This window comes from Centroberyx gerrardi, chromosome 7 (genome assembly GCF_048128805.1).
Source record: "Centroberyx gerrardi isolate f3 chromosome 7, fCenGer3.hap1.cur.20231027, whole genome shotgun sequence".
Taxonomy (NCBI): Eukaryota; Metazoa; Chordata; class Actinopteri; order Beryciformes; family Berycidae; genus Centroberyx; species Centroberyx gerrardi.
In genome coordinates this window covers 13,040,029-13,057,974 of record NC_136003.1, presented here as the reverse complement: position 1 = coordinate 13,057,974, position 17,946 = coordinate 13,040,029, and the positions used below count along the sequence as shown (strand labels likewise).

General features: G+C 40.6%; 2 protein-coding genes across 3 annotated transcripts; both read right to left on the bottom strand.

Moving 5' to 3' along the window:
* Positions 1-48: 48 nt before the first annotated feature.
* On the bottom strand, positions 49-4,978 carry mcrip1 (MAPK regulated corepressor interacting protein 1). Of its 2 annotated transcripts, none has more exons than XM_071911946.2 (5): positions 4,890-4,978; positions 4,075-4,173; positions 1,388-1,506; positions 963-1,067; positions 49-862 (listed from the first exon to the last, which is right to left on the bottom strand). In XM_071911946.2, exons 2-5 carry the CDS (start codon positions 4,080-4,082, stop codon positions 798-800), a joined length of 297 nt encoding a protein of 98 aa, XP_071768047.1. In that variant the 5' UTR covers positions 4,083-4,173; positions 4,890-4,978; the 3' UTR covers positions 49-797. The 2 variants fall into 2 exon arrangements, with proteins under 2 accessions (XP_071768047.1, XP_071768048.1); XM_071911947.2 differs by having other exon boundaries at positions 4,075-4,135; positions 4,890-4,945.
* Positions 4,979-6,875: 1,897 nt separating this feature from the next.
* Positions 6,876-8,741, bottom strand: ppp1r27a (protein phosphatase 1, regulatory subunit 27a). The gene is made up of 3 exons (XM_071894359.2): positions 8,321-8,741; positions 7,955-8,105; positions 6,876-6,996 (listed from the first exon to the last, which is right to left on the bottom strand). Exons 1-3 carry the CDS (start codon positions 8,739-8,741, stop codon positions 6,876-6,878), a joined length of 693 nt encoding a protein of 230 aa, XP_071750460.1.
* Between the last annotated feature and the right edge of the window lie 9,205 nt (positions 8,742-17,946).

The window sequence follows — 17,946 nt, the reverse complement described above, 5'->3', positions numbered from 1 at the left end:
TGACATTCAGTCTGGTCAATGTCTATGCAAGATCAATGCAAGTAGGAATATTGTAAAAGTCTTTTATTCAATGTTTTGTTTCAAGGCTGGGGAGTCAATCAAGGGCAGCATACTTGGGGAGGTCTCTACTTAAAGTCCATTTCAGGGCGAGAGGAATTCATATTAAAAATGTTGGCGTTCTACATTGCATTTGGCTTCCAAAACTTGCCCATAAAGTGTGATTTCAATATGACCATTCCAACACTTCTACAACTCATCTATCAAACTATCTTTCAAAAAACAAACAAACAAAAAAATAGAAGTCAGCCCTTCAGCATTCTCCTCCAAGGTCATATTAGTAGATTTGTAAAGAAACAGGGTTTGTATTTAAGACTGCAGTCTTTTGTGTCCTGTGGAGGGTGTTTATGAACAGTTTGTACCTCAGCATCAGATGTCAGCAAATTTTGATGAAAGTTTGCATTAGTCCCGTTCAAATAAAAAAGAATGTATCTGAAGAATTCATGACTTGGAAAAAAAAACGTGGACCAAAAGAGGGGAGAATTTCTGTTTCTTGAAATCCCAGTTCTTTCCTTCTTATTCAGATGGAGAGAAAAAAGGAGTGGGGTAGAGAGAGAGGGAGAGGTAGAGAGAGAGAAGGAGGGGAGGTTGCTATGGTCCAGAGTTTAGAAAGGAAATTGGCATTCTGAGCTAGACTGGCCAAGAGGGCTGACTTGCTGGCTGACAGAGGGCTGATGGAGGAAAAGTTCCCAAGAATAATGGGTGGAGAAAAAAAAGCTGCTGGACCATCATGAGAAAGACTAGGACTTCTTGGAGTCTTGTGTGTTGCGTTTCTTGAGGTCACTCAGGTCCACTGGTGTGAAAGCTGCAAGAGCAGACAGAAAAAAAAACAGTTATTTATCCTGTGCCTGATCAGTACTAATCCTTTGGCCACAAATACGACATAATCCACTTCAGGCACTTACAATGTAGGTTAGGATTTGGGTTCTTTTCCACATATTCCTGTGGTCCACGGTCGTTGCGTTCACTGTTTTGCGTTGATCTGATGTCTCTGAGCACACACTGCCAGGCTATGAGAGAGCAAAGGCAACAATGCTTTTGGTTACATTCAAAAAGTCTCATCCTGAACTGGGAATTGTGCTGAGGCTTGTTTGTAAGGACATTAGACAGGCTGAAGTGCAGGCTGGGGTAGATGGACAAAATAATTTGCATAAAAGCAAGTCTACAAAAGAGTGTTTTAAGAAGTGATTTAAGTGATACTGATTTGACACTATACAGACAGAAAAATTATAGTATAGACTGAAATACAGGCTGGCGCAGATTGAAGGTTCAACTGTACTGTATAAAATGTGAGACACCTGTTTGTGTCGGTGTTGGAGGGCATACTTACTATCATGGATAAAGCGCACATTTTCCTCATGTGCTGGAGTGAAGAGCTCCCCACTGTTAGTAGGAGACCGGGGGCTTGAGGTCCGCTTGTAACTGTTCACCATCCTGGGAGCAGATGAGCTTTACGAACATGAAAATAAAAAAAGATTAGTAGCTGATAGATAGATAGATAGAATACAGAGAAATGAATTTACAGCATATATATGTATATATAGCATGTGCAAAATATGTGTCAGATTCACATTTATATGTCTACACAAGGCAACGTGTCTAGATGTGCAGATGTGCATTCAAAAAACTATTAAACTATGTAATGTTCAGTAACATATTTAGATATATGGCAGTCAAATCAACAGAAAGAATTCAAAGTCTATCAATGCCATTTTTTTCTGTGCAGGTAGCCAGGGCTACACAATATAGACAAATTATCATATGGCAATTATTTTGATTGATATTACAGTTGTGACAAGGCTTGTGATATAAAACTCTAGATCTAGGTTTTACTTCAGTGTAGGGAGATCAAACAAAGGCCCTGCACTGAACAAAAAATATAAAAAGCCAAAATGACATTATTTTTTAAATGAGAGCACAATTGTTTGGTTGGCAACAGTTTCAGTAGTTCTGCAAAGGTAGATTGTAGGAATATATTTCCTTAGGAACTCCCGCTGATTTCCTCAATTGGTCTAGAGTTTCTGGACCTGAGGGGGATATTTCTGCTAGGAAACATTGCATTACCACTACTGCACGCACTGACTGTTTTATGAAAATGCTCATATCGCAACCTTTGCAATATCTGTATTGTATTATTCAATGTTGCAATACATTGATGAGTTTGTGATATTGTTCACTAATTTTGTGTACAATACTGACTACTGAGTACTTTCTCTGACACTGAGAATTTTGGAGAAGAAAGTTTTGAAGGAAAATATTTTTCTGAAAATATTCTGCAGACTGTAGTAAGAGTCTTAGTAATACGATAAAATTGCATTCTCTAATATTATTTGTCATGTAATTAATGGATAAGTATCAATTCAGCGTCATCACATAGCATTATGCTGGTATTTGTTTCTTGGCATCAGTGGTGTTCAATTAATCGATTACTACCTGGTCAATATCTACATTCAGTATCAATGCACTGCTACGAAGTAAGATATTTTTCTTTAAAGGAATAGTTCACCCAAAAATGAAAATTCAGTCATTATCTACTCACCCTCATGCCAGTTGAAACACGGGTGAAGTTTGTTAGTCCATAAAACACGCCCGGAGATTGCTAGCACAAATTCGTAGCAGCGTTCTCCAAAAAAACTGAAGTCTTTGGTGACAGATCTTTAGAGTTCCGAAAAGAGCAGAAAAAGAACAAACAAGACTAAGAGTCTAACAGCTCCGCGAGGTTGAATTTTGTGGCAGCGTCTCTGTCGGTAATCGAACTCGGGTCTCCCACTTGAGAGTCTGCAGTCTAACTCCCTGCGGGCCACGTGACCCATAAAGTGGTGAACAGGGTTGAACAGTTAGTGGAAAAGACTGATATTGATGCCATTATTTAGAGCAAATTTTCACTACAGCCAGTTGTTTCCAAGAAACGGTTGCGCATGCACAGTCATGTGAATCTCCCCCACTTTACACTCCTAGTCATAGAGCTATGTCACACAAACTGAAAAAGCTTCACTTGGACCTAACATTACCTTTTCGGTCTGTTTCCTAGCTGCTGTGTACGAGGCATATTTTTACAATGGGGGTACAGTCCTGCATGGAACACCGGCCGTGTCTCTACAAAGAACAGAGGTATGTGAAATAATTTACATGTATAGTGTTAGAGTGAGCAGACGTTTGAAAGTCTGATAAGTATGTGGATAGCGTTATAAGTCACTTTCAGCAGAGTTTTTCAGTTTGTGTGACAAGGAGTGTAAACAAGGAAGTGGAGGACATTCACATGACTGCGCAACGTTTTTTCGAATACAACTGGCTGTAGTGAAAATTTGTGCTAAATAATGGCATCAATATCTGTCTTTTCCACTAACTGTGGGATCGATGGATTCAGGAGACTTCGATTATGCTGCAAGAGCTGTATGGAGTAATTTTATGGATATTTTCTGTTCTTTTTCTGCTCTTTCCGGAACTCTAAAGATCGGTGCCCGCAGACTTCAGTTTTTTTGGAGAACGCTGCTACGAAGTTGTGCTGGCAAGCGCCGGGTGTGTTTTATGGACTACGAAACTTCACCTGTGTTTCAACTGGCATGAGGGTGAGTAGATAATGACTGAATTTTCGTTTTTGGGTGAACTATAACTTTAATAGTCACATCATAGTCTATAGACTTAGATTGTGCAGCTTTATGAACAATAAGCTGTCAAAATCCCAGTTATCTGACACAACAGGCTGCCTACACAAAAACACCACTCCAAGTTCTTCATATTGAGTACTTGCCAATAACAAGACTGATCTAAGTACTATAATTGATATTCTGGCAGTGCCTTAGGACATAATGAAAAAGGGAGTCTGTGTACAATCTATCACAAAAAAGGACATTTAATACAATGGATCATTATAGCAGCCTCAAAATTGCCTTGTACTTGGTTCTTGGTATTTCTGGCTCCTCTAATACCACGTTTCAGTACTTTTGCATTTAACATTGGCCCAATATGTGACATCGGTATCTGCATCAACACCTACAACCTGTAAAGGTTTCAGACCTGGTCATTCTGTTTGCAGTCTGCACTCGCTCTTCGCTCCTCTATGGTGAATGGATAGGATTTGAAGAATACAAAGGTTCCAATATCTTCTGTTGAATTCTAGCGATGGACAACAAAGTGACAGCATTAGTAGGCTCAAAGCTCAAGATCAAAGCGGTCAGTTTATGAATCATATAACACAGAATTAGACTAAGATTACAGCTAACTATGAGGAGAGTCAACAACTCACAATGTTGGTTAGCTAGCTAGCAGTGTTCAATTTACTACTTGCTAGGTAGGCTACTTAAACGTAACTGCAAAGCACCCACTTATGACAAGGGGTTAGTAGTAACGTTACCACAAGGATTGGCGGCTAGCTAGATAATTATAATATGTTGCGAACGTTTTGTTATAAGGAATACAAAACATATGAACAGTGAATGTTGACGTTAGCTAACCAATAGGGCTTTTGTTTACGTTTGAGCTAACACTGGCATGCTACCGAGCCAACCAAAATTGTGGCTAGGTTAGTCAAACTGTGATGTACAAGAAGATAGCATGTATGTTTGTAAAAGGTCCTCATTTCTGCTTGTTTGACATTCCTGTCCCAGTATATTATGGTTCAGGTGACGGCTATAACCTGGCTGACACAATACTGTTAAGTAGTTAGCCAGCTAGCTAGCGACTCATACGATTAGACTGTCTTATCCTAGCTAAAAGCACTAACATGTAACGTAACTAGCGTTAGCGTCGCTAGTCCCAGGTAGTTAGAAAGTAGCTAACCTTAATTATAAGATCTATACAATAGCGTCATAATTTTAAGATATTCCACAAACCTTTTCTTTGATCTTTTCTTTCGCTTTCTTTATTCAGACAGTGTGTACGCTGTTAGGCCTGGCTAAAACGTTGCCAATGCCAACCAATCATTTCCGGGCAAAAGACACGGAAGTGAAACTACTCAACTACAAACTTCCCTGATTCTAGATAATACTTACGTGCTCAACTAAGGACCTTTAAAATAATAAATAATAGGCTAACCAATATAAAGATTGTCCAACAGAACATACTGGAGATCAGTTACAGAATTAAAATCTTGATTATTGGTGCTGAACAGTATGTTCTTGGCCAGGTAAACGAGGTAATGATCTTACTACTGGGACCAGCAGATCTGTTTCAAACTCTCAGACAATGCCCGAGTCATAAATTGGTTGTTTTACATAACTTTCAAAACATTTTTTTTTTCCACCAAAACTTTTCCTTCTAAATACCATATGGACCTTTATTTTTATATCCTACACCAAAGCTCTGATCTTCTCTACAATAATGCCATCATCAAGGGGGGAACCAGGACAGTTGTCTCAGCTTAAAGGGGCTAAATGATCAGTTAGGGGCAGTTGACTTATTTTCATAAGTCATAAAAGGGGCAGATGATGTAAATCCCGCCCCAGGAATACAGCAGCCCTGGTATCATAATGAAGTATTTCCACTGTTGTCACCTACTGTTGTCACCTATTGTCACTATATTTCAAAAAAATTCTCCCATTATAAATATAGTTTCTATATCATAACAGGCTATTTTGTTATGTTTTGATATTTTATGGTATTTGGTTTGTCTAATAAAAATGATAAAAGTGCAGAGTATCAAAATGTCCAAATGGGAGCAACACTTAATCAATCAATCAATCAATCAATCAATCAACACTTAATCAAGTCTTTGTATCTATAATATATAATAATGGACAGTAATGCTTGTGTTGAAAAGCTACAGCTCTACTTGAATTGATGATGGCATATGGTGAAATTGCAGGTGTGTAGTGTCCAGTCTGTGTAATACACTATTCCTTATTCTTTAACAGATTACACCACAACAGCTTGGTCGTATTTATAAAACGTGGCTTTATTTACGAAAACATGTACAAAAATAATTATTGAATTTATAAGACTTTCATCGCTGACATTCATATTGTTTCAGCATACTGTTTTCTAATACAGAAAATAATAACAGCAATACTTGAGAGGCAAAATGGCAGCGTAGCAGTAGAAGTGCATGTATAGCAATAACTTGATGTTTTTATTGATTTCTGGCCTATCAATGAAGTATTCATTTGGATGTTCCTCTCTCTGCCCAGCAGTAAGGACACATAACTCTTCTTATAAGACATGAACGATCCAGCCCAAATTCAAGGTTTTAGATTCAATAATTGACAATAATATGGAAACAGAGGGTCTCAAAGTGCAACCAGCATACTTGCAAATGATTGCTTCACATGGAAGGTTAACACAATTGATAAAATGCTTAAACTGAAAAGCTCATAAGGACAGAAATGAATCTCATTTTCTTCAGCAGGAAATAGATATTAAGACCTGCACCATGGATTAATTATAAAGATGAAACTTCCAGACACAATGGCACAGTGTTGTGTTGTGCGACATGAGCTGAGAGTGAAAATAAAGAGCTGTGAATAGCACATAATGGCAGTAAGATAATGTCACAAAAAAACCAAAGTACCAAATGAAAAAAAATTAAGCAAAGCCCCAGAAAGAGAAAAGCAGCTTAACAATGTATAGCTTAAAAGTCTTATGCAAAAAAAAAAAATATAAATAAAGCAATTTGTGTCACTCGTATGAAAATAATAAACAGAACCACCTTCTTCTTTCACAGGAGCGGTGGCATGGTCCAAGCCCCGGCTATGCTCTTCCACCCTGGCACATGTTTGTTTGGTATTGTATGCCGTTTGTGTTGTATATCGCTTTCCATTCCCAAAATGGCTGTTCACTCTGTCCCTTCTCGCTGATCCCCCCGAGGTCCATTTGGTGCATAATCACACACAGCCAGTCTCAAACAGTTTGGCCAGCTCTTGGCAGTCGGGGTCGATGAGGTCTGCAGGCTTCTCTCCGCTCTCATTCTCTGCCTCTGTACTGGCTCCCATGGCCAGCAGGTAACTGGGTGGGGCAAGAAGGAGAGTACTGTTAACCCAATGGGAGATTCACAAAAATCTATAAAAAAAAAGTCATAGTTTATTGGTGCAACTGATGTCTTTTATCCTCGACATTGGATCTATTGCATAAGACTTTGAGCAAAGTATTTTTTTATTGTTTCACTCTCTCAACTTCATGACCTCAGAATTATAGGGTTCCATATGATTTAATTTTGGTCTAAGATGAATTATTCAGATAATCTAGCTGTATAAATGTGTCTATAGATCTTGCAAAAGTTAGAAAATATTTTGAAAATAGTGGGCAAAAGTGAAAATTAACAACAGTAATATTAGTTTTGCTACATGGAATGTGAAAATTGTAATGCTTATCAAGACATGCTCATCTTTCTTCCTTATGCAATTGCACTTATGTAATTCAATACAATATATACCTTCTGACATTTTGACATTGTGAATTCTCTCATATCCACTGATTGAAATGGCTTCTCTTTTAATCCCTGGGCTTGCTTTATACTGCACACTGCTTTTTGTGTATGCTGATGGGTCTCTACTTGAAGTGTGTCACTGTTTCATGTATGTTTTACAAGAGACAGATGCATTAATTCAATTTCTAATGCCCATTGTTTATGTTCAGTGTCACATCCAGTTTGATCCAGTTCAGTCAGGTCAGTGTGGTTAGGTAACCACTTCTTTCCCTTTCGGAGAGAGGTTTCATCCATGCGTGTTTCATAGAGAAGATGCTAACTTTGAATCTGATATTTTGGTTTCAGACATTTCTAATTGTTCTATATTCATATTTCATATCTGTGTTTTGTAGGTTAGAGTTTTATTAAACCGACTCTGTTTAGAAATCAGAGGATAAAGATTTGAAGGAGCGAGTCTATCTGACCATGTTGCTGAAAAAAGAGCAAGTGTGCCCAGCCAAGGTTAAAAGGTTAAAAAGGTCAACAAAGAGGGATTACCTGGCGATTTTCGGGAAGCCGTCACTGCAGGCCATGTGAAGTGGCGTCCAGCCATCCTCATCCCTCTGGTGAACGTCAGCGCCGTATTTCACCAGCAGCTTCACCACCTCCAGGTTCCCCGTCAGGACGGCCTCATGGAGCGCTGCCATACCTGCACACACACACACAGCACCATACATGGAGCCAGTCAGACTGAAGCACTGCTGCACACGACCCACGCAGTCAGTTCGGTCTTCAAAACTATTTGGAGCCTTTGGTCGTCATTAGTTTATGGCATTAGAATGACTGATAATTTTAGATGTGTTAGGGTGACAGTTTTAAACCCCTCTGGGCCAGTCAAAACTGTGGAGGGAAGACTTTGCTCACCTGAAGGGAAGAGGGTATCCACACGAACCTTCCTCGCTCTCATGAACCGACCAATTTGCTCCATGTCGCCGCGTCTTACAATATCCTGGAAGATGATGTCATTGGGGAAGTGCACAGCTCGCTTTGCGGGTGCGACAGGTACCACAGGTGCGGGGTTCTCCTGCGCTTGCGTGTGACGTGTTGAGCTGTACCGCGATCCTTTGCTGTACGAAGGGACGTATGTTGACGTGGGCTTGTATGTGGATGTGTAATGTGACGGGGTGTAATGGGATGTGCTGTAGTGTGTTGGGGTGTACTTTGTCGTGGAGGTATATGTGGATGTGTAGTGAGTTGGCGTGTAGTGGGTCGGGGTGTAGTGTGTCGGTGTGTACTGGGAGCTGCGCGTGTATGATGACACTGGAACATGGTAGCTGTACTTCATCCCTGCAGCGGCCACGGCTCTGCCTCCCCCTGCTATCAGCCAGGAGGAGGAAGGGAGAAATCCAAGAGAACGCACCAATCCAATCAAAGAACAGTATCCTTTGTCCTGTGTCCTTTCCCCCACTCTTTTTATCCTTGTCTTCACCTCCCTCTTATCCTTCTGGTTTCCAGCTGGAGCAGCTCCTGCTGCTACTCACTCTGCGGAAAACAAACACTTTCCAAACAGCTTGCTTCGCTTCACTGTATCCCAATCCCCTTCTTTTTGAGCTTCTGGTTCCCCGACTCTTGCCTCCTGTGTATTTCTTCCGTCTGTATCTGGAATTGTATTTGCACAGTGTGTTTGCCGTTGCACAGGGTGGTCGCCTGATGGGGCAGGTGGGAGAGGGTCCCTATATATCCTCTGTAGGGCTATTTCAGGGCCTAATATCAAGTGACTTCAGCTTAGAAATGAGTGGCCCTCGTCCGGCTCCTCCCACTTTACAGTCACATGCCCACTGACACTGCTCCCACCCCTTGGCCCATAAAAAATGTTGACAGCCAAGATGTTCCCTTTGCGTCTTGCCCAAGGCGTCCTACCACATAAACATCCAAACAACTATCATCAATATCAGAGCTGGGGGTATTAGATTCTGGGCAGCTGAGGGAAATCGAATGTTTACAGTACTTCAAATGCACATTTGTGGGAAGCTTGGAGCCATGTTATTTCCCAATTTTGGAGTATTGCAAGCAACATCATAGGTCACAGTTTGAGAGTCACTTCTATGAATCAGGACAAGTTGTTTTTATACCATCAATGAGAGAGATGTATTGCAGGACAAATAAGCAACAGTAAAACAGCAATGTCACATGAGTTCATTTTGGAATATGGTGTTGATTTGTTTGCTTACATCATATCTGATGGTGCATTATTAGTCAGTTATACCAGAGAGATTTCAATAAAAGTGAGATCACATTTTGGATTTCTAGAAAACAGGAGGACTTCAAGTAGTTTTTAATTATTTTCTATAATAGCTTTAGTGTTTCTTAGTATCAGTGCTTTCATGCCATTGACCCGTGTTCCTTCTTGTGTTCCCATTGACCTGCGGTCCATCATGTGACTTGTGTGCTCTATGCCTGCCCTTTGCATCAGGACCAGCTATATCAATACAGTTCAGACACTGAAGATGTTAACTGTAGGAATGTGGTTTTGGCCAACTGTCACGTCATAGGGGCATAACTCAAAGGCACTAAATTTAACCCCTCTCTGTAGATGCCATTGGAAAGTCATATGGTTTTAGTTGTCAGAAATGCAGCCATTTACAATGCCTTGCATTCCAAGATTTTCAGAGAAATAATTAGAACTCCCTCAGTAAGAAATGTAAATGAGTTCATGATAGCATGTAAAGCAAAATTTAGCTTTTCATTATTGGTTTTGATCTCTATGATTGTATCCATGCTAAATGTATGAGCATTTACATTTATAGTCATAATTATCAAAATATAGAATAACACCTATGTTTATCATCACTGAGAGTGTGTGAATTGTACTGTGACATTGTGCTGGTGGCACCAGCTGTCCCCAGATGGGCTTGGCAGAACTGGATATAGCTGGATCTCAAAGCCTTTGGAAGTGAACTTGGGCATTTTACAGAAGCTGCCAGTGTGGCTGAAGAAATAACATAGTGACCACCCACCGGTTTTCTCTTGCCAAGACTCTCATCAAGCCACTGCTATGCCTTAAGGGACAACCTTGTTCCAGAACTACATCTGTTCTAATACAAGCTTTATCCTGCAACGCTAATGCTTTACTGAGCCACATTTCTGCATATATGACCGGTCTACATTTTAGTTATAGTTATATTTTAGTTATATGTGAAGTGGAGAGTGTATGGGAGCTTATTCCTTTCAGGACTGAGAACACAAAAGCGTGTCATGAAATGATGCTTGGTTTAGAGCAGCGATGCAGTATATTTTGTAAGCGAACCTGAGGAAGCAACAAGCGAAACGCGTTGTTCGCTCCTTAAGCCTATTTTTGCAAATGCTAAGAAAAATAAAGATGTGAGTATATTGTCATCAAAGTCTAACAGTGTGCGGTTGGATAATTCCTTTATATGGACTATCTTGTATTCCTGCGACCAACCAGCACCTGATTGTAAGTGGCTGTGCACAGGCGTCTTGACTACTACTTTGCAGTATATTTCATGTTGATATGAATACTGTGGTACCCTGTGTTACACAACCAGAAGAGGGAGATTCTATCTGACTCGCCATATCTGAACAGGAAATGATCAGTGAGTAACCCCACCTCTGAAGGCCACTGCTCATTATTCGGTTATCTCCTCCCTGTGCAACTGGTTGTTATAGGTCTACACAGGGAAGCAGGGGGTAAAAGAGGCTTAGAGCTCATGTCTAGACAAATTGAGGTGAGAGTAATTGAATGTTCACGGCTCGAGGAAGAGACTTTTAAAGCAGCTATCAGGTTCCACAGTCTCTTATATGGTATTTTGTTGAGGGAGTGCTGGGCCTCCCTGAGCAATGGTGATACCCCATCCCAGCTTCCTTCGCTCCCTGCCACAACGTCTTCCCCTCCAGGAGAAATCCAGACCACAGTTGGTGGAAAATGTTTGTTTGTTACACTCCGGCGTTACTCTTGGATACATGCCAGTAAGGGCGCTCACGCGTTTCGGCCTATACCTTAGCAGGCAATTATAGCCTGCTATACATAGACGCAGCCTGGCCCCTACATGCCCTTTAGGTTGCATGTTACAGTCTGTCAAATTACCAAGAAGTCAGTGTTGAAAACATCCAGATGTATGGATCTGCACCAAAGACATTAGCACCACTAGTCCTTGACGGAAATGGGATTATTCTAATGTTGCAGATTCTGGTGTCATTAGCTCCTTCAGACATACATCTGCCTGCCCAAGTGAGCAGGCTAGTGAGTAACTATGGCCTCAACGTATGTCTTGCTAGCATGTATGGTTTAATAAACGCTTTAACACCACCATGTGTTTTGAGTCTGTGATGGAAAGTAATTAAGGGGTCTGAAGGCACAGGAAAGCAGTTCTCCATACTCTATAACCCAGTGATATTGTCTGTTTCAGGATGTTTTGCTGTGTGAGGTGAATACCTGCCTATCATGTTCACTGAGCATGGCTGTATTTATTCATGTTTAATGTGTAAATGTGTCTTTCAGGTAGAACAGGCCTAGCAGAGGCTATTAACTAATCCAGTGCAAATTGAGATTGGTTGTCCTTCCAACATTAAGCCTGAGCCTGTAAAAACAATGTTTATGATTTTGTTTAGATTAAAATGAGACCCTTATTCCAACTGACTTAAATCACATAGCATGGATAATCAAAATCAGATACTGACAATTTTTTTTGACAGAATTTAGTTGACAGTCAGTGCTCACAACGCTCTTTGTTTCACCTTACTGCACAGCGTTTCAGCCCTATACGGCCAGGTATTCAATAATGGACAAACAGTTTAGGAGGCATGAAGCCAAAGCCAAAAGAACGGCCATGTTAATAGCAACCTGTCACAGAGACTTATCAGTGGGCTATACATGTTACAAACCAGCCAGCTATGCATTCCTTAACACTCTGTTGACTGAGTCGTGTGATGCAGGTAGGAGACAGGTTGGTGACTCCATACCCTAAAAATAAGTTCTGTGAAACATCCTGTTCTTGTATAGCATGTTATGAATTCAGGCTGCTGTCCTCATAAACATTGCTGTTTAAAGAGGTCAGTGTAACAGAAGCAATACTATCTCTTTGACTGAAAATTCTGTTAGAATAATCCTTATCTATGCATAAATGTAGTTTCACAGCTCTACTATGTGTCTTAACAGGGATTATAAGCAAGACTAGGTTGCATGCTGTCTAGAAAATGCAGACCTTTTGCCAAGTTGGCAGAAGGTATCTTTATACCAAAACACTGCCAGTTCTTGTCTGCCCCTTGTGCGTAGCATCATGAGCCTTTTCTCAGAAAGCACTCCACTGTCCCGGGCACATGCAGCCCCGTGGGGGACAACAGGGGCCGTGGTATGCTGGTACCAGGGGTGAGAGACAGGCAGCAGATGAACACACCTGGATTACTGGACAGTAAACATGGTAGGGATTGGTCTCTGTCTGGATTCCCCCAAGCCCAGTGGGAGATACACGCTCGGGCCGAGAAGTATCTAGTTACGGCACGCGTACCGGGCTCAAAAAAACCGAGCCTAAATCTAAATCAGGAGCCAGTAATCCTCAGTCCTTTGCTGGGAGAGAGACTGTGATGCCAACTGCAATCACCACTGTCAAGAGTGTGGAGATGGTTCCATCTTGGGACACTAGTGATGAGACTCAAACCCAAAGAGCAGACTAAGAGTCAGGGTCACCTCCCGGTTAATGATTCAGAGAGGTGAAATGTTCTTCAGTGCAAATCTACGAAGAATCTAGAATAGGCTTTCTAGATATCACAAGAACTAGGTTTGTGAGTAGAGGAAGCTGGTGCTTCAACTGCCAAGTTAGTAACAGCTCTGTCTCATAAATAAGTCAAAATCATTTGATTTGATTTTGCCCTTTCAACAATAGCAGGAGTGTGAACTGAGTAAAAATGTGGCTATTCAAGAACTGCTGTAGCTGAGTTGAAGTGACATCAATAATGCTGTAGATAAGAAACACTTCTTTCCACTGTGGCCCTTGGTGGATAACAAATAACATGTAATGGACGCTGATAGATGACAACAACCAAACCAAGTCAGTTCATTTAAGAAAGGTGATGTTTTGGCTGAGTGAATCTCTTTTCATTTTAATCAAACTACAGCTAACACAGTCTAAAGTCATCTGCTTATTGTATTCCACATGAGCGTCATCCTCTAAGTGGATCCTCTGGTGTATGCAGACTACAAGATCAAGTGGTGTGACATGCATCCACAAACAGATGAGCGGACAGCTCAGAGTCCGCACCCTGAGCCACACAAGCACACAAGACAAGCCAACCAAAAGTAAATCGGGCCTGGCTGCCATCTGGTCCTACATGCATGGCATGACCCTCATGGTTACCATGCCTCCGGACTCTAAAGTTGCTGAACCCCCCCAAGTCACGAGCACATAGTTTCCATGGAGATTGGTCCATATTCATTACCACTAAGTGAATGAAGATCATTTTTGAAATACCATGCTATTCAAATAGCATGTTTGTACCTTTTTTTAACCTTATTTTGATACTTTTGCACTGTCAGTGACTATATTGCTTGGTTTAGGTTGACATAAAACTCTGAAATATATTGTCATTTCTGGCAATATATAGGGGACCATGGTGAAAACAAATGATTAAATAAGAGAGATTGACCTCCTTGAGATTGTGATATAACATAGAATAATTCAAGATACATCTTCACAGAATGTACTTTTAAAGCATGCCCTAGTTTTTCTGTTCCTGACATGTCTTTCTCTGCAAACAGCATATCTATCACGCAAGCCAAGGAGGCACCATGTCAATTTTACAGATATATTTAGCTCTCTCTCTCTCTCTCTCTCTCTCTCTCTCTCTTTCTCTCTCTCTCTCTCATTGATCACTTTAACAAATGCAGCTAGAGTTTCTCAAAGCTGTTATCAAACCTGAGGAAAATTACTATGCTAAGAAATAGTTCATCTTAAGAGTGTCCCAGATTTAATATTTCAGACAGCATACAAGCCCACAGTGTGAAAAAACCGTTGGAACTGTAAATAATATTTGACATGGGTTCATTTAATTCGGGCTAACTCAATTAAACCCACTCTTTTCCATAAAGGGGGTTTAAAAGATATTCAGCATGTCCAACATTTTTCTGATTTAATGCATTATTATAAAGCCTGTGACCACTCTTGTATACACACAGCCTTAGAGTGTCAACAGCACAAGCCTTCCCATAGGAATACATGTATTTGGAAGCAAATAGTTCTTCTTTCACTGTCTCTCAGATATATGCAAAATGGATGAAACTTTGCACTGGTGTCCATATAACATGTTTCACATTGAAAAGATAAGGTCCATTTTGACCCATAGTATGGAAACTTGGAGTAGCGATACAAATTTATATAAAAAAAAAAATAGTGTGAAGACAAAATTGAAATTTAAGTAGTTCATGAACATGATTTGCACAAAATACCTGAAATCCAAATTACAATACATTTCTTTAGTGAAAATTGACAAACAAGTACTGGAGCTGCTTTTTTTTTTTTTTTTTTACCCTTGTTATGCATCAAGAAATAACACTAAATGGGATGATATATTGTAGTGATGGGTCATTTGTAAAGGCTCTGCAGATTCACAACTACAGTTGAATCACACATAAAGGAACAACTCTAATTTGATGTTCACAAATGACAAAACAATGTAATATATAAAAACAGCAGGGGGGGCTTGTCTTTGCAGCCAGGTCTCAATGAGAAATGTTGAAGTAAAGGCCAGATCCAACACACACTAATGCAAATAAGGGCAGTAAAGGTGCAAAGTAGTGAGCTGGAGTAGTTGATTGGAATTTTATAAATTTCACCATAATATGTAGGTTTGATCATATTTTGATTTTTAAATTTCATTATCTCAATTAAACAAATGGTAGAAAAGCATTTAGTAGACGACAATTCACTACAATACAACCAGCTTGGACCGGTCAGCTATGCTGGGATAGACTCCTTTGTTGATACTTCTGATTGGTGGAGCTGACAACAGGCTCTTGACTTCTGTTCTCAAAATGTCAAAGATGTGGCAGGAACAATTTAAAAAAATTTTTTTTTTTACAGTCTATGGCAGGAACAAGCTACAGTAGAATCTGCCGGAACCCAGAAGACAAAAATTGGCCTCAGGCTGCACTTTAAGAATGAACAACAGAGGCTGCATCTATTCTATTCTATTCTATTCTATTCTATTCTATTCTATTCTATTCTATTCTATTCTATTCTATTCTATTCTATTCTATTCTATTCATTAGCATATTCAATGGCTAAACGAATGTACATGATAGCAAATAAAACCTAAACCTATTTTCAATTTGTCTCAGTTGCACAAAAAAAGTTATGTATTAACAGTGTGTATAATCATCTCAATGATAACAGGTGCAGATGACTGGACACTCCAGGCTGCCCACTGGGGGTGCAAATGTGTGTTTTGTTCCAAGAGAAATATAACTATCCAGGCCGTGTCTAAATATTGGCATAGAAAGGAGCAGAGCATTTGAACCCAGGCACCTCCTGACTGTGCATATCTCCATATAAACACCTTACCCCTCTAATAGTTTCCAGTGACCCCAAGTGACCCAAAATTAAAAGGCTTCCAGCTCAGTGGTGACTAAACTGTCCCATGAGAAGGATCACAGCTTTTATAGACTGTTTAGAATAGTTCTTTGTGCGCCATCCAGCGCCCCTGTTCAAGACCAGGGAGGAGAGCTCCCGCCCCACGGAGGGACCCTGCCGCTGACATTGACCTGGTATGAGGAATGCTACCCTGCAAAGCAGCACCGGCAGTAAACAGGCAGAGCAGCTGTCTGGGGCGTAGTGAGAGCGAGAGTGCTCTGACTTAACACAGAGGGGAGTGGGAGCAGCAGCGAGGCTGGCTGACTGTTTGTGCGGGGATAGGGTTTCCTTAGCCGGGACCGCATCCATGGAAAAGGAGGGTGAAGGTTAAAAGCGGTGCCTATGGGCGTCTAATTTGTCGATGCTTGATTGCACAATGAGGGCGTGTGTCCCAGTCTGGCTCTGGAGAGGGTATGTGGTCAGTAGCCAATGAAGAGGAGGGGGGCGGGTGTCCGGTGAACATCCCCCCTCACCACCGCTGTGTGTTCTTACCAGGATGGACAAGGTTAGGATGAATTAATTGGCTGGATCTGTGAGAGCTTAAACAATTAATGACGGACAGTGTTGAACAGGTGGGCATACTAATTTTAACCTTTACTCAGCACATGAAAGGACAAAGGAGTATCAGACTTTCACACAATGGCATTCCTGAGCTACCTTTAGATGGCACCCTGCACACAGCAGTGAAGCGGCTACTGACGTCAAATAATGACTGTCATCAAAATGGCACTGTCAAAAGAAAGTGTTGGTACACCAAAAGCAGTGCCATTTGATTGGACACCATTTGAATGGAGTCAGACCCTCTTATTGAGGTATTTCATTGTTTTTATAGATCAAACAGTGTACCAAATCACTCCTTGGTGAGTGTTTTGTGGGTTAGGAGTAGGATTTGACAACAGCTACATTTAGACATTGAGGATGTTCGCTGACTGTAATTGGTTAGATGAACTAACCCTTTCAAGAAAAGAGGATGCACGCGGAAAGTTGGTTAATACAGAGTGCTGGGACATCCAAAAACACGTAAAACGTAAAATATATGAAAAACAGCTTCATGATAGAGGTTAACACATTTCCATTGCTAACCAAGTTATTTTTAATTAGAAATAGCAATTATGAGGTGATCTTTCACTTTGAACCCCCAATAAATTGATAACCCATTCTAACGCTATATGTCTCAAAAGCAGCGTATGTCATATAGCTATTATAAAGCTCTTCTTCAGCAGTATGAATGTTGTATTTAAGGAAACACTTTTTTCAAGTGTTTCCTTTCCCTCTTAAGCCTGGAAATTACTAGGAAATTATTGAACTACTTTAAAGCTTTGATTCTATGACTGCAAAACAACCCCCATTTTAGTACTTTGTTATTGTTTTATACTGTAAGTGCACCTGGATCTCCATTTCAAACCAACATTTAAAGCTGCACTAGGCAAGATTTTTATGTAAAATACACAGTCTTATCTGTCAGAGAAGACCGTCCCATCCCCCCTAATTGAGACCCTGAGATTCATCCTTTTTGTCTAAAGGAAATTCTGGTGTCAGGTATGGACACTTCTTCGCCCACAGAAAGTGATGAATTGAAACTAAAGAGGGAAGTACAAAGTGTCTCCTAAACAGAGTGAGTGAGCGCTCTGTTCAGAGAAAGCTGGACTCACTAACGTTTGATCTTTTGCTTCTCTCATCCCTTTAGTATTCTTTGGTATAAAGCATCAGAGTGTGGCCAGGTTGATGAGTGTGCTGTGTGTAGTTCTGAAGTTCAAATTTCAGTCAAAAACAGTCACCTCTCCTCACAAAACTGCAAAGTCCCTTAGATCTTCAGCCCGTGGGCTTCTGGCCGTCCCCCGGTCCAGACTTAAATCTAGAGGGGACTGTGTATTTATTCAAATTAAGGTCACGATTTTGGCATGAATT

What these genes read in the sequence shown, in the direction of transcription:
- ppp1r27a (XM_071894359.2), bottom strand. Translation starts at nt 8,741, where the DNA reads ATGAAGTACAGCTACCATGTTCCAGTGTCATCATACACGCGCAGCTCC. An exon ending in GGATACCCTCTTCCCTTCAG is followed by an intron (nt 8,106 to 8,320) that starts GTGAGCAAAGTC and finishes GTGTGTGTGCAG; the next exon opens with GTATGGCAGCGCTCCATGAG. An exon ending in GGCTTCCCGAAAATCGCCAG is followed by an intron (nt 6,997 to 7,954) that starts GTAATCCCTCTT and finishes TGCCCCACCCAG; the next exon opens with TTACCTGCTGGCCATGGGAG.
- mcrip1 (XM_071911946.2), bottom strand. An exon ending in TGTGCGCTTTATCCATGATA is followed by an intron (nt 1,068 to 1,387) that starts GTAAGTATGCCC and finishes GCTCTCTCATAG; the next exon opens with CCTGGCAGTGTGTGCTCAGA. An exon ending in CCCAAATCCTAACCTACATT is followed by an intron (nt 863 to 962) that starts GTAAGTGCCTGA and finishes CTGCTCTTGCAG; the next exon opens with CTTTCACACCAGTGGACCTG.